Raw genomic sequence first — 16,153 nt, forward strand, 5'->3', positions numbered from 1 at the left:
CTCTAAAATTATTATATATATTTTTTGATAACGGATAAATATTTATTATTTTTTTCTAACAACGATGGAAAGGATAAAGTGTGGGAAACTTTTCCCGTAGGATGGTTTCACTTGTTTGACTAGCTTAGATAAATTAATGTTCAAAAATTGTGTAACGAGGTTCAACAATGCCAAGCGGGAAACATGTCTTCTTTTTTTAATTTGGTTTTGTGAGTCTTATGAAATGAATGGTGAAAATATTAAAAGAGAGAAAAGAGCTTGAAAGTGGAGGAAACGGATATGGAAACATGAAGACCTCATCATAGATCATTGTCAAAGAGAGAGCAAGCAAGGAGATAGAATTCCTAATCGTTATGCGATGAGGCAAGGTCAAATAGACCCAAAACATTAGTTTAGAGAATTTTTACAATTATAATAAAATAATGATGGAGTGATAATTGATATATATTTTAAGTGTTTAGGACAATTTTGTAATTTTACTAAAAAGACAAACTTTTAATTTATAATGAATCAAACTGCCTTTATTAAGGAGAATAGACGACAGGCAAGCAAACAGACTTTTTTAAGGGGTATTGAATATTTTAACCGTTTATACATAGATATTACACAACCCATTCATTTAACAAAAATATTATAACAGTATATTTTTCTTTGAAAATTTCTTCATCGACATTATCTATGTAGAGAGATTCTTTTTTTTTTTCATCATCCTTCTAGTAAAAGAAATAATTTGCATAACTCTGAAAAATAATTAAAGTAAACACATGTGATTAAATAATAAATCCCGTGAAAGAAATTTAGCTCCCGTGAAAGAAATTTAGGAAAAAGAATCGTTAGCCATTATAAAAGATTCATATAAATAAAATGAAAAAAGAGATAAAAATTATCAAATTTCTTTAGAGAATTCACATTTGTTACAAAAATTTCACAACAAAATTATCTAAATTCAAATCAGTCTTGATTTAAGTCCTTATGTTTTATGTTTTATGTTTTCTTCTTTAATGATTGAAAATCAAATAATGTGAAATAGATTTATGCATATGACTTTATGTTAAATATAATTTTATTGTGATTTTATGTTGTTTATATTATTTAATGTTGTGATTTCATATTGTTGTATTATTTAATATTGTTATAATGTTGTATTAATGATTAAAAAATATAAAAATTTAGTTCTGGATAAAAACCAAATGAAGAACAGGTTGACGACAACCCCAACCCTTGGTGTCAACGCCAAGGGTTGGTGTTGCCGCCAACCTCTGGCTTTTCGCCAACCTGTTTTTCCTCTGGTTTTTATCCATAATTAAATTTTCACATTTTTTAACTATCAATACAACATTAAACAATATAACAATATGAAATCACAACATTAAACAATCTAACAATATGAAATCACAACAATATTATATTTCACACGTGAATTCTCTAAAGAAATTTGACAACTTTTGTCTTTCCCTCCTTTGTATCTAAACTTTGAAATATAATTTTGTTGTAAAATCATATTGTTTATATTCTTTAATATTGTGATTATATGTTATTGTGCTGTTTAATATTGTTATAATGTTGTATTGATAGTTAAAAAATATAAATATTCAATTCTAGATAAAAAACAGGTTGCCGAAAAGCCAAGGGTTGGCGGCAACACCAACTCTTGGCATTGCCGCCAACCAGTTTTTCGTCTGCTTTTTATCCAAAACTAAATTTTTATATTTTTTAATCATCAATATAATATAATTCTGTTTAAAAAGAAACAAATTCTATAAGGGAAAAATAATAGTTTCACCATAAAATAATTTGAAAGAAATTAAAAACTCTTTTACATATCTCAATTTAACATTATAACCATAAAAGTTTGGCCATTTTAATTACAGGTTAGAAAACATATAATTTAGTCCTTAAAACCTTATAGTCGCCACTTTAACTAGAATTTCATCATTGCCACTATCATAACTAGGTGAATATTTAACGAGTAAAATTATACATATATAATTTATATATAAATTATGTATCATTGTATGATTAAGTATTATTTTTATTTTTAATTTAAAATCATTTAATCATATGATGACATATTATTTATATACTTAAATTTTATACTAAAAATGTGTATGTACAGATTTATTGATATTCAGTATGTTGAGAAACGATATTGTTAATTATTCAACACTTAGAAGGTGAATTTCACTATTGTTCATAACCCTCGAGTGAGATAAAATCACTATTCCGACCTTCAAGTTTCAAAAATTTATCTTGTACTCGTCCTCTATCTTAATTAAGAAATTCAGTTTAATTTAAGCATAAATTACTATTTTATTTTTTGTTAATATAATAACGAAAATTCTTTATACATAAGTACAAATTTCAATTATTAATATATCATTAAATTTACTAAAATTAAAAAATAATTTTATTAAAAATGAAATTATTTTATAATTTTAATTAATAATGTGAAAATAATTAATTCCTTACCTAATAATTTGGAAGCCTATCCTGTTTTATTTTAATTGATATGGAAACCTTGCTTAATCTCCAGGTAAATCCTCTACAAGCTTCCCATTTTAATTTTGTCTAAATTTATCATGTTAATTAATCTCACCACACACATCAATGGAGGCAGTGGGAGAGAGGCCTAGGCTGAAGAAGCTGCTGTTCAACGTTATAATACAGGGAGATTTTGTTGCCGTAAGGGTGGTGATGCCTTCGGAAAGCACTGTTTCTGACTTGGTGGGTGCTGCCGTTAAACAGTACGTTAAAGAAGGCCGCCGACCGTTGTTAACAAGAACTGATTCGTCGTGTTTCAGTCTTCATTATTCACAGTTCAACTTTGAAAGTTTGGAGAGGGGTGAGAGGCTGACAGATTTAGAATCCCGGAACTTGTATCTTTGCCAGAAAAGAGTGGAGATGCTGCCGATGACGTCGTTTTTGGGTTGTTCTGAGGAGGAAGCAAAGGCTAGCAGGAAAGCGATTTCTTGTTTCAACTTCATAGATTTCTGATCATTATGATTTCTTGGTGTAACTACACTGTCTTTGATTAATATTTGAGATGTGGAAATGATATTAATGTGGTTCGATTATATCAGAGTTGTATCAATGTTAATTTCTAGAGGATTTTGTTGGAAAAATATGTCAATTTCGTAAATCCAAATACTGGAAATTGTGCATGAACTTTAACTTGGATTCTCTGTATATAGGAGAATGTTTCTCTTCTGTTTTAGCTTATGTATGGGAGGAGGCCGGAAGTTTGGGTTTCCTGAATTTGCAGTCAACCAATGAAAGCGGCTGTTTTGAGATATTTTATATGTGCTCAGCTGCCACGCCAATTGCCTTCTCAACTCCCCTTAACTTCCCACAACTGTCCAAGGTCTGTTATGAGTAAATCCAAACCTAATAGATTTCACATTTTGCAAAAGGATAAAGGGTGAAACAGTGCAGATTATAATAAAAGAATTCAGCTCTTCTCAGGAAGTAAAAAAAAAAATTAGTCTCCATGGCAAGTCGTTCAATGAAGGTAATCCATGTAAATCCAAGGAAATGGTCATTGTGGTCTAAAAAAAATTATGACAAACTTCAGGGACCTACCATTAACAAATTACAAGACGTCGCTTGCCTTCTGATAAGGATCGATTGATGGCCAGAAATTGCATTAAGTGGGAGACTTCTTCACTTGCTCGAATTGATCGCAGCAGTGATGAGAAAATGTCTACCGCCCTCATGTTGCATAAATCCACTACTCACAGTACAACACATACATGAGAACTTCACTAAAAATATGACCAGTAAAGATAGACATTCCCCCTTATAGCACCGCCATAAAATACAAAATCAGATAAATATGTCATAATGAAAAGGCCAAAGGACTTATTCCCACCCAAAGATTAATGTTTTCTCAAGTTTACTCTATTCATTTGGAAAAACTTAACTACTCATCCATCTGTTAATTTTTAGAATTAGTGTCAGGACAAACTGTCATTTAATAAAAATATTTAAAAAAAGTAAAATTTAATCACATTTCCCTCTCAAGTTTAAAAACTAACAATTTCTCCTTCTCCCACCCCCACCTAAGGTTTGAAAAATCACCATTTTTTCCCTAGGGTTTCGATAGCAACTCTCCAACAACAATCCCTCCTTTGGTTATCGACGTTTTCTCTCCCTCTTGTCTTCTCTCTCTCCTAGTCTCTCCCGGCTCCTCTCTCTCTCTCCCAACCTTCTCCTTGTTGTCTTTGTCGGAGGGAGACAACTAGGAGAGACTAAGAGAGAGAAAAAACGCCAATGGTTGGAGGAGAGATTATCGTTGGAGAGTTGCCATCGAAACCCTAAAAAGGAAATAGTGATTTTTCAAACCTTAAGTGAGGGTGGGGGGAAATGGTTAGTTTTTAAATCTAAGGGGGAAATATAATTAATTTTTTAGTTTTTTAAAAATATTTTTGCTAAAGAATTGAGTTTTTCAAAATTAATAGGTAAAAACTTGAGAAAAAACTAATCTTTAAGTAGAAATAAGTCCTTTGGCCTAATGAAAATAGGAAATGTCCAACAGCTCTCAAAATTAAAAAACCAGCAGGAAAAAATACATGCTTGTCCGACTGCTGTAAATCCTCACCAGGATCATATTTGCGATACTAACACAGCCACTTGGTAATTTAAAGTTAAACAAAATGGACAAAAACAATTGAGCACGCCAATCAAACAAATCAAAGACGTAGAAAATGGTTTCAGATTACACTTTGAAACCTATCATATAGTTCCATTTTATTCAGAGATCAAATAAACAAACCGGTTGTTGCATCAATTAATATCTATATATTTTATATTTGCTACAAAAGTACTTGGGTGATACAAGATATAATCTGCATATCCCCGAAGTGACGCACAGCATAAGCAAGTATTTCAAGCTACTAATGAACCCCATAGCCTCATCATAAATCATAATTTTAATCCAAATTTAAAAGTTTCAATCCTCTCAAACCTTGATAGAGAGAAGATTCTCTAATAGCAATTGGGAAGGAGACAAAAATTAAAAAAATCTTCACAATTAGTAATAAATTAGAGATAAAAATATATGTATTCTATCTTTACCCTATCCTATTCTTGCCTTATCTCTTTACTCGCCTTCTTATATTATTATATTTATTAAAAATATTAATATATTTTTATAGTAATTATTTATATTTTTTAAATTTATTTAAGTTTTTATTATGTAAATTAAAGTAGTTAATGTATGATATTTAATATCATATATTTGTTTTAATTTTACTTAATTTTATTGTTTAATATATTTATATTATATTTAAAGACTCTAGAAGGATGCAGATTTTTATGTTTTTTGACAAAATTTTTTATTTTTTATGATTTTTCTGACGTCGATCAGAAATTCAAATGAGTGAAGAGAGATTGTCGGAGAAAGAGAAAGCTTCAAAAGAGATAGGTCGCAAGCAACGGAACTAGAGATGGCACTGAAAATCTAGAAATAAAATCTCAAAAGAAAACTATTATTTTTTAAAATTTAGGTGGAGGGAATCTTTTATTTTTTCAGTTTAACCGGGGTTAAAAAGAGACAAAATTTAATGGTTAAAAGTTCCACTATAACAGATCTTCTTCCCGGTTAATTTCTGTAACCCGACGGTCTGCTCCAACATCTGCTCCAACATCTTTGTCGTCTTTTCCGTCGTCACTATTGCTCAGGCACGCAATTCCATTGTCTCTTTCAGTTTTTTCTTTTTTTCATAACATTTCGAATAGCTGTGCCACTTATGTGTGTTTACTCCACTTGTATTTATTATATTTTTTTAATCTTGGTTGGAACTGGTAAACTGAGGGTATGAGCTAGTGATCTCTCAAATTAAGAGGATTCTTTAGTTTTTGTTTCCATTTTCAGTAATTAGCTTTTCTTAACTATTCTCTGATCTCTATCTTTAGTTTGTATTCGGTCAACTATAAAGCAAAATTGGCGCCTGAATAGTACCAACAAGGATTTCATAATAATAGTGTTCTGTTCGTTGTGGATTAATCATGGCCGGTACTGAGATTCAGAGCGACGTTCCTAAGACGAGACAAAGGCCAATCGTGCGTCTGGGAGTCTTGTTCATGTCACACAGTCTTCTCGTCAGGTACTGCTGTCACTATAACTCTCTTATGTTCGCTCTTTCTGTTTTTTCGCATTTATTTAACTTGTTTTGAAACTTTCTTTTCTTTCTTTCTTTCTTTCTTTCTTTCTGTCTTTTTGTTGGGCTGGTTTTCCAGTGTGGTTTGCCTTACGGCAGGAATTTTAGCTCTGTCACTCTTACCTGTTCTTGCCAAGAACACTTACATTTCCGAAAACGCACTCCTGCAAGGTACTTGATTTGATCATTTGTATCTCTTTGCTACTGGAGTTCTTTTGTTTTCTGAGTTATGTTTGCTTTTTTTTTTTTTTTTGGCAGGTTCTGCAAGTTCTACGCTCTCTAATTGGGAAGTTTCTGAGGCAAATAAATTGAAAAAGGATATTACTAGCTTATATTCAAAACCTACCATGACAGCCATGTATGTCATTTCTACTTCGGTTAAGATCTTAGAGTCAATCTGAGCTCACTTTGCCTCACTTCTCTTTTTGACTTAATTTGCTAAACTGTCAATGGGGTTGTCTTTCTAGCTCCAAAATTGTTTCACATATATATAGGAGAACGACTGTATGAATCTGAGCTTAGAAGACTCCTGAACTTTTGTCTTGAAATTTTGTGGGTGCCTGGCTTGTTAATTTAGATTTCTGTTGTTTTTTTTATTCTCTAATTGTGATGATAGCTGTGAGTGTGACTGGAAAATTTTATGTGATAGTGTGCTTGTTGAAGTAATTAGGGGTTTTCTTATCTAGATTTGTCCAAAATTAGCTGGACAAATATGATGTCTTCTTTCTGAGGTAGTTATATGCAATTATTTCTTTTAAGGGTATGTAACTTGCCATTTGGTTCTATTGGTTTTATGTTTTATGATTTTAATCAAGCACAATAGTGAGTGGTGTGTGGTGTGCCGTTATTAATTTCAAGATTTCTGTGTGACCTGTTATCTTCATAATTCTCTTTTTGTGTTTTAAAACATCCTATTTTCTAAATGCCATTCCACCAATATAAGGCATTGATGCAATTCTGTGTTTTATTCTCCTTCTTTATGTGACAGAGAAAGTCAAAGACTCATAGCCCGGTATATGTCCAACTTGGATGCTGAAGTTAATTATCACAAATTCCACCCTCAGCCAAATGAGTTTCATCCACTGCATTTTTCTCTAGCATGGACTCTGAGGTAATACAGGAGAACTGTAGTATTGTGTCTTATAGTGTGAACACTGTTGGAGTAATAAGAGCTCCTTGCGGTGATGGAAAGGAAGCTATTGTCTTGGTGACTCCTTATAATTCTGCCAAGGGTGGTGTGCAAGAAGCTTTGTCCTTGGGCATTGTGTCACAGTATTTTCCTTGCTTACTTAAGTTACTTGGCTGGCCAAAGATATTATATGGCTTGTTGCTGATTCTCAGTAGGGAGAATATGCTGCTGTTGCGTCTTGGCTAAGAGATTATCACAGTCCAGTATTTAGTGATTTGGGTCCAGTAAATACAGAATTGTGTTGTGATGGCAGTGATACATTGGAATTGCAAGAAATAACAAATTTAGAAGGAAAGATATTTGATACGAACCTTAGGAGAACCACACCTCAAAAGCTAGCTATTGAGATGGTAGAGCCCAATGTCATATAAACCCCCACATTAGTTGCCCATATTTTTCAATATGGGATCCAAGTCTTATACCTTGCACTTGAAATCCTAACATACCACCACGCTCTACAGCCCTGGTGCCCACGCTGGTTGGCTGTGCGCTAGCTCCCTATTAGCCCCGGGCGAACACTGCAATGCCGGCGTCACCACCCGCGCCGCACGATTGCAACTGAGAGACATGGTGATAACTTTGATACCAAATGATACGAACCTTAGGAGAACTACACCTCAAAAACTAGCTATTGAGATGGGAGAGCCCAAGGTCATATAAACCTCACACTAGTTGCCCATACTTTCCAATGTGGGATCTAAGTCTCATACCTTGCACTTGAGATCCTAACAATATCTTATGAATTTAGACACGCTGGGACTATGGCTGCTGCCCTGGTCATGAAGGTTGCTTCTAGAAATGAAGTTGAGGACATTCTTAGTATTTTTGCTGAGGCATCCAATGGTCAGATGCCAAACTTGGACCTCATCAACATAGTGAATTATTTAGCTGTACATAGGCAAGGTTTTCGTGTAAAGGTGGAGAAACTTTGGTCTCTACTTAACTCCAAATGGCTGAAGATTTTGGGTGAAATTTTTGAATCACTCGGAAATTTTGTCAAAAGCTTGAATCCTGATTGGAAATTTGGCATCCCAGTTGCAGATTATATTGAAGGGACTGCCACACTTGCAAGTTCATTATATTATCAGGTAGTTATTTCTTCAGCATTCTCTGTCTCTCTCCCCGCCCCCACACCCCCCCGCCTCATGCACTCACACAATGGGGGAGGGGGGGTTTTTTCTAGATATTTTTTACTTTTTCTTACATCTAGTGTCTGTGTTTGCAATTATCTTTGACCATGGAGTATTTGCTTATGCTTTATATATATTTCTTCCTCTTTTAGGCAATTGGTGTTCCCACAGGTCCCCATGGTGCTTTTCATGATTACCAAGTTGATGCAATAACATTAGAAATTTCACCTAGAGTTTCTTTTAATAACAAAGATAGGCGCAATGACTTCCTCCTACAAGGTGGCCAGTTAGTTCTCGTTAAAATATCTTTCCTTTTTTTCTCTTTTAACTTGGATTTTCTACTGTCAATGCATTCTGGTGTTGCAATGATGAGAGAGCATTGATGAAGGTTTCAATATATGGTTGCTACATGGTTTTGGTTTTGAGAAAACAGAAATTCCTATCACTAAGTTGGGTTCAAGGCACTAGTGATTCAATTTCTATTTTCTCTTTTTCTAAAATCTCACCCTACATGGCTCTTGGGGACCTGGGGCTTTGGGTTGGTTTTATTTCAACTTAAAAAAGGCTGATGGATGTCTCATATGTATGTATGTTTATGATTGCAATTGTTCATGTATAATTTGTTTTACTTTTCTCAAATAAGATTTGTTTATTTGTTGCCTTTTAATCAGGTAGTTTTTCTATTTAGTAATTGATTTTGGTTGCCAATTTTTACCTTACTTTGTTGGGGTTAGCTTGATAAATATAATTAGTTTTTCAAAGAGAAAAGTTATCTTTAAACCGAGTTCTTTTTTTTTTTTTAAATTATTATTTTGGCTGGAAGTAAGTACAATTCAAGAAAACGAATCCCTACTAATATATAAATAATATGGTGAGATAAAATGCGTAATACTTTTCTTTCTAGTGTCTTTACATTGCCATGATTTTGATATTTGCAGCTATTAAAAGGTAGATGATTCACACATTTTTGTCATTTTGAGCTCAAAGTTTTCCCAATGCTTGAGTCAGGTTGATTGAAGGAGTTGTACAATCAGTAAATAACCTCGTCGAGAAGTTTCACCAGTCATTTTTCCTATACCTCTTAATATCTCCTAGTAAGTTTGTGTTGGTTGGGGTCTACATGATTGCTTTTGCTCTCCTTGTATTACCACTTTCTATGCTAACACTCATAATTTGACTCTTACTAAAGAGAAAGAAAAGTCTGCTACTGTTAATGAGCTTGGCAGTGTACTCAGATCATGGAAATGGCTTAATTCAGCCAAAAGAGTGTTTATAGTACACTTATGGGGTGCTATGGTGTCTTTACTTCCATATTTTCTCTCGCAAATACCCAATAGCACCCCAACAACCAACTTTTACATCTGGTTTCTGCTTTCAGTGCTCAGCCTGGTAATCTTAAACTGGATTTTGGGATCTCCATTTTCTCAATTGTGTGGAGTTCATCCTCAAGAAGAATGGGCTATCTTGAAATCAGTAATGATCTCATCTTTCTTCATTGGCTTGGGTCTCATGTCTGTCATTAATTTCGCAACTGCAGAAATTGGGGCTTTACTTATGGTCCCAACATCTCTGATGGCTCATCCTCTGAAACTTGATGTCAGAGGCTGGAGTTTCAGAAGATTTTCAAGGGCAGTCTGCAATCTGATTCTTGTGGTTATCAGTTTCCCCTCAGCTGCTCTTTTTTTTATTGAACGGTGTGTTTGGAGGTTTCAGTGGCTTTAATGCTGGTGACTTCTGGAATTGGGTTGAGTCCCTTTGGGCATGGAACAGTGCTACTTACCTCTATATAGGTATGGTCCACCTTCCTTGCTGGGTATTATGTGTTCACATTTTGCTTCATCCTTGTTAACACATGTTAGTCAATTCTGTCTGTACGTTAATGATTTATTAGACCTGCTTGTCAGAAGATCTCGTGGGTTTTAATTCGATCAATGCATCGTTTTTTACTTGCATGCTGGTATATAGATTTAAGCCATGCCTAGAGACTTTGGTCTTCTCAGGCGTGTGATTTTTCATAACTGAATACCACACAGCACCACTTAATGTTAAATTAATTGGCTTCTGTTGTCCAAGGTTTACTGGCAGACAGGGTAACGAGCAATGCACCACAACTACAGCCTCAATTATATAATATTAGCCCTCTAAAAGATCTGTTAAACTGACGATTGAGGCAAATTACTTAACAATCCCAGGTTGATGTACCTAGTTGATTGAAACAATTTGTTTAACAACCCCAATCATCTGATATGCCTATGAGTTGGATCACTTCACTTAAATGAGCTGCATGTGACTTTTTAACTTGAATTGGTGCATTTAAATAGATAATACCCCAACCAACTCAGAGCTAGAGACTCCTACTGAAATTAACTAGATTTTGGAGAGATAATTCATTGTCATGCTGCATGAAAGATTTTACTCCCTCAGTCACACACATGTTAGAGATATGAGTTTAGTGTTGTATAATAGCATAGCTGATCTCTTGCTCTCACTTGTGTATATCTTTCCATGTGTGAATGATGTAACTGGAAATATAAAACATATACATTTAGGTTTGCTCTAGCACACCGTGGGTTGTGTAGACATTTTCTTTAAGGTGAAGGGAATAAACAAATATGGCTCTTTCTTGTGGTATAACAGTTGCTGAGCGACATTAAAATTTTATGAAAGTAGGAGGTGAAACAGATTGATAAGGATCATCTCCCTTGCTGATGTAAAATTATCACGCGGTTGAAAACGTTATTGTTTTAGTTGTGATTTGATGATTAAAGAAGACGCTGGAAGTATATACATCCTCTATAGACAAGGAACCTGTGACAATACTAGAAGATTTTCATAGCTTTAATTGATGTTAATAATATGGAACTCAACTTTCTTGTTGATTAGTCACCATAATCACATTATGAGATCTCGTAGCCATGTTAACATATTCATATTCACATATATCACGATTTTGTTTGATTGTGGTGGAGCTTGAAGTTTGAGGAAATTTGGGCGCGTGCATTTTTGTATTTCATTGTGGTGTTGAGTGAGTAGAGTTGGTATTCTAGGAAAGTTGCGTTATGTCGTGTTTTGGCATGTTGGGGTTGGAAGTCACTAGAGGATGAATCGACACATGCGAAGCAGAGACACGAATATGCAAGTAGGCCATGAGATAGTTTGGATGGTAGAAAAAAGATCTTAAGTATAAGAATAAGGGTGTAAAAGTAATAAAGTCGATTATTTGGATTTGGAGTTTCACTTCTTTAATATTGTCAATTCAATTTTGAAAGGATAATCTGATTTAAATAAGGTACTCTTGAATCAGATATATATATATATATATATATATATATATATATATATATATATATATATATATATATATATATATATATATATATATTAAATATGTATCTATTTATATATTCAAAATAAGTACGCATAATTTTATTGATTTTAAATAACTGATTGTCAAGTCAAACAGGGTGTTAGAAATGTAAGAGATTTTACATTTCAAAATTGTTTATATAGTTATAAAATGTAAAATTATTTGTATACTTTTTTAGTATATAATTTGATTATACAATAATATATTATTATGCGATTAGATAATTTTTAATTAAAAATAAAATAACATTTAATTACATAATAATATATTATCTATATATTCAAATTATATATTAAAAGTTTATATATATAATATTACTTAGTTATAAATAAACAGATTATGAAACATTGGGATTCATATTTTGCATTTCTTATATTTTCTTTTTTTTTAATATTAATCTATTTTTAATAGTTTTATATGTAAAATTTTATATATAGACAATAATGTGTTATTATATGATTGGATAATTTAAATTTAATAAAATTATATATATTTATTTTAGATATATAAATATGTATATATAATTTAATAAATTTAAATTAAAAATAAAATAATATTTAATTATATAATAATATATTATTTTTAATAAGAAACTTATGTGCACGATATTATTATCTAATTCAGTGGTGGACAAAATTTGGTAAGAGGTGGCGTGGACGGCTAACCAGTCCACGTTGGTCTCCAATCGCCCTGAAGTGTTGCGTAATAACGCGCCTAATATTACACTACAACACAAGACAGCTGCCGCCCGCCAAATTAGGTAAGGACACCATTTCTCGACTTGGTCGTCTCTCTTTCACAAGTAAAACAACAATTTACATAAATCTTATTAATTTGATTTTAATTTTTTTTATTGTTTTTAATTTTTTAATATTTGTCTTTGTTGGGGTGATCTTCGGCGTTTTAATTTTTCAATGGCCAAAGAACTTATTCCCACCAAAAGTTAATTATATTTTCAAATTGATATCTATTAATTATTTAAAATTTAAATATTTATTTATAAATTATTAAAATTAATAAAATTAGATAATAGTAAGGGTAAATTATTATTTGACCTAAAATATTAAAAAAATTTAAAAATTATCCATCATTTGAAAAAAAAAATAATTTCTCCTATCAATAATTTAAAAAGCAAACTTTTCCCTTCTATTAGGTTAAAAATTTTTAAGTGACCTATACCTAATCATTTTTCGGCATCAATGCAATCCATCTATAGAGAAAGAAGATAAAGACGAATCATTCACGCTTATGATGTTTATTTGTCTAGACACTTTTGTTTGGATGAAGATGCCAAATTCAAATGAAGATGGCATTGTCTTCATCCAGATCCAAACGAATTTGGTTGGACAATCAATGTCGGAGATGAGCATCAAAAGTAGCGCAAAGAGAGAGAGACACCATTGGGAGGGAGAGTTAGCCGTTGGAAAATTATCCTAGAAAAATGAAATCTTGAAGGGTGAAATTAAGTTTTCAAAATTTAATCTTTAGAAAAATTATTAATTTTTTAAATTTAAAGGAAAAATGGATAATTTTTTATTATTTTTAATATATTATTAGTGGAATTACTATTTTATCTTGAAAACTTAACTGATTTTATTAATTTTAATCAATTATAAATGAATATTTATATTTTTAATAATTAATAGATGCTAATTTGAGACTATGATGAATTTTTGGGTGGGAATAAGACATTTGGCCTTTTTTAATAGGTGAGACAAATCGAATCGTCTCACTTCCAAGTTGCTTAAGAATATTTTGCTTTTGAATTAATTATAAGAAAAGCATAAGCATTCTCTTTTATTTCTTTCAAGCAAAATTTAATTCCTTTTGCTTTATAAAAGAAAGTGTTTTACACGCTCTTGGAACAGCGCTTGACCGATAGTAACTCTCTCACATAATAAAATTTAAATTAATTTAAAAAAAAAAAAAAACTTTTTCATTTCTCTCTCCTAATGAGAACCAGAAGGAAATATAACAGACATCTTCGCTCAGAGAATTATATACTACAAGGTAAGAATTCTCCAGGCATTGAGGTCAAGATAATGGATGCCATGTTATGTGATGAGCTTTTACAAGAAATCTTCAAGAGATTACCTTCAAAATCATCATCTTCTTCTTCCTCTTCTTCTTCATCGTCTTCTTTATCGGTTTGTTTAGTCTCTAAGCGTTGGCTTCATCTTTACAGGACTTCAAAGACTTCTCTTTCTCTCAAACTCATCCCTCATGATTCGGTTGTTTCTTCTTTGTCGTCTCTTCTTTCTCACTACCCTTCTCTTTCTTCTCTTTCTCTTGCTTTTTCTTCCTCTGAACCTATAATTACCACTACCTCTTTCTGTGATAGTATTCTTTTTGTTGTTTCTTCTTCATGTAATTCTAAGCTTAAACTCCTTCGTTTTTTGGCGGGTCCTGTCTCTGTAAGCTCTTTGCTTTCTCTTTCCGGAGCTTGTAATTCCCTTACTTCTATTACTGTTTCTGTCTCTAGGCCGCTTTTTCTCAACTGGGTTGCTTCCTTTTCTTGTTTAAAGGAGCTGTCTTTGTATGCTTGTGATGGTGATGGTGTTCAAGATGGAAACTTTGATTGTTACAGAGAAACTGGGATGCATTTAAATGAGGAAATCGATGCAGAATTGTGTTTGGAGAGTCTTTTTTTATCTGGGATTCGTTCTGATGATTTGGCTGTTGGTTGGTTGTGGAGGAGCTGTAGAAGACTTAAAAAATTGCAGCTAAAAAGCTGTTCAGGTATTGGAGATGGAGGGTCATTTTCGTCCTTTGTGACATGCTTGCAGGGTCTTCAGGAAGTGGAGTTGAGGACTTGTAGGATTATAGTTGATGTTGTGTTACTGAAATTAGCTGAGAATTGTGAGTCCTTAATTTCTCTGTTGGTATATGATGGTTGTAGCAGAGATGGTTTACTTCAGTTCATGAGTAACAGCAGATGTAATTTGCAAAATCTTGATCTTCGATTACCGCTAGACCTTAGCAACGATCATCTCTCAGCTGCGGCTGTGAATTTCAGGTGTCTATCAACTCTTAGGCTTCAAAGTTGTTGCCTTGTCACTGGAGATGGCCTAAAGACTCTTGGGATTGCCATGAGTTCAGGGCTTCAGGAATTGGCCCTAATAAACTGTGATGTTGTTGAAAGAGAACAGGGGTTGCTTGCTACATTAGGACAGAATTTGAGGCAGTTAAGGAAATTGGACTTGTCTTATAATGAGATGTTGCTTGATAAGGAGCTCATTGCAATGTTAATTTCATGTAACTATCTGATAGAATTGAAGTTGAGAGGGTGTAAACGGCTCACAAATATGGTTGTGACTTTTATGTCTAAGACTTGCAAGAGGTTGGAGAGCATTGATCTTATGCATTGTTGTGGGATTACAGCTGAGGCAGTTGAGTCTTTTGTTCTCAACTCTCCCCAGTTGAGAAGAGTAGAGGTTGAGGAAAACAAGCTTTCTGATGCCGCAAGGACATGGGCATCACATAAATTTATAGAGGTATTTAATTGATTGATGGAAAAATGATGAAATAACGGCCTTTTTATTTATTGGTATTTCAGGAAAATCAAGTATATATCACAGAACTTGTTCTCTGTTTACTGTAAGTAACTCTGCTGCTGTGGGATAGAAAGAGCCACTTTAACAGCCTGAATAATTATGTTTATAAACATTGTTCATATTTTCAATAAGACATGTGCAACAATCAGTGTTGAAACCTTCTTCAGTGTGGCGAAAGGACAAATGTATTTTAATATTTGTGTTTTTCTTGGTATTGATATTTCAACAACCATCCATCGCATTTGTGATTTGTTGATGTGTTGATGCTACTCATCATCTAACAGTGCACTGATTATAAATTCTCGTTATTATTTTATTTGGCTATATTCAGAGTCGTTGTCTCAGCATTATTTAGTTGAAACTTTAGGATTAAGGGATCGTGTTGAATTAATTTATGTCCAAGTCGCAGTGTAGAACTAGAAGAAGTAGGCGGCCTATGCATTTGTTTGGTGACTGAAAATTGGTAACATGAAGTCATTGGTGATGATGATAATTACTTCCAATCATTGAGGAACAGAAAATGCTGTCAGTGTTATACTGTATGATAATATGAGTTTTTGGAACGAGGTGGATCAGGCATAGACAACTTGGTGGAGACTAACAGTAGTCATGTGGTCATTCACTGTATTTAAGATTTTATCTGTTTGATATAGTTGGGTTTGTTCCAAAAGAATAGTCTGATTCAAGTAAAGTTTTTTCGTTTAAAAAAAAAAAAGTGTGGTGAAGAATATGCAAAGTGAGATTTTTTTCTGCTT

General features: G+C 32.9%; 2 protein-coding genes and 1 pseudogene across 2 annotated transcripts; all 3 read left to right on the forward strand.

The window, feature by feature from the left end:
• Positions 1–2,607: 2,607 nt before the first annotated feature.
• On the forward strand, positions 2,608–2,994 carry LOC123223954. Its single transcript, XM_044647448.1, has one exon. It carries the CDS (start codon positions 2,608–2,610, stop codon positions 2,992–2,994), a length of 387 nt encoding a protein of 128 aa, XP_044503383.1.
• A 2,708-nt stretch (positions 2,995–5,702) lies between these two features.
• LOC123223650 lies at positions 5,703–10,429 on the forward strand (annotated as a pseudogene).
• A 3,359-nt stretch (positions 10,430–13,788) lies between these two features.
• On the forward strand, positions 13,789–15,559 carry LOC123223651 (F-box/LRR-repeat protein 2). Its single transcript, XM_044646923.1, has one exon. The coding sequence runs from the start codon at positions 13,797–13,799 to the stop codon at positions 15,348–15,350; it is 1,554 nt and encodes a 517-aa protein (XP_044502858.1). The 5' UTR covers positions 13,789–13,796; the 3' UTR covers positions 15,351–15,559.
• Positions 15,560–16,153: the final 594 nt, after the last annotated feature.

Source organism: Mangifera indica, chromosome 8 (assembly GCF_011075055.1).
Source record: "Mangifera indica cultivar Alphonso chromosome 8, CATAS_Mindica_2.1, whole genome shotgun sequence".
NCBI lineage: Eukaryota > Viridiplantae > Streptophyta > Magnoliopsida > Sapindales > Anacardiaceae > Mangifera > Mangifera indica.

Coding starts and splice junctions, on each gene's coding strand:
- LOC123223651 (XM_044646923.1), top strand. CDS start 13,797: ATGAGAACCAGAAGGAAATATAACAGACATCTTCGCTCAGAGAATTAT.
- LOC123223954 (XM_044647448.1), top strand. CDS start 2,608: ATGGAGGCAGTGGGAGAGAGGCCTAGGCTGAAGAAGCTGCTGTTCAAC.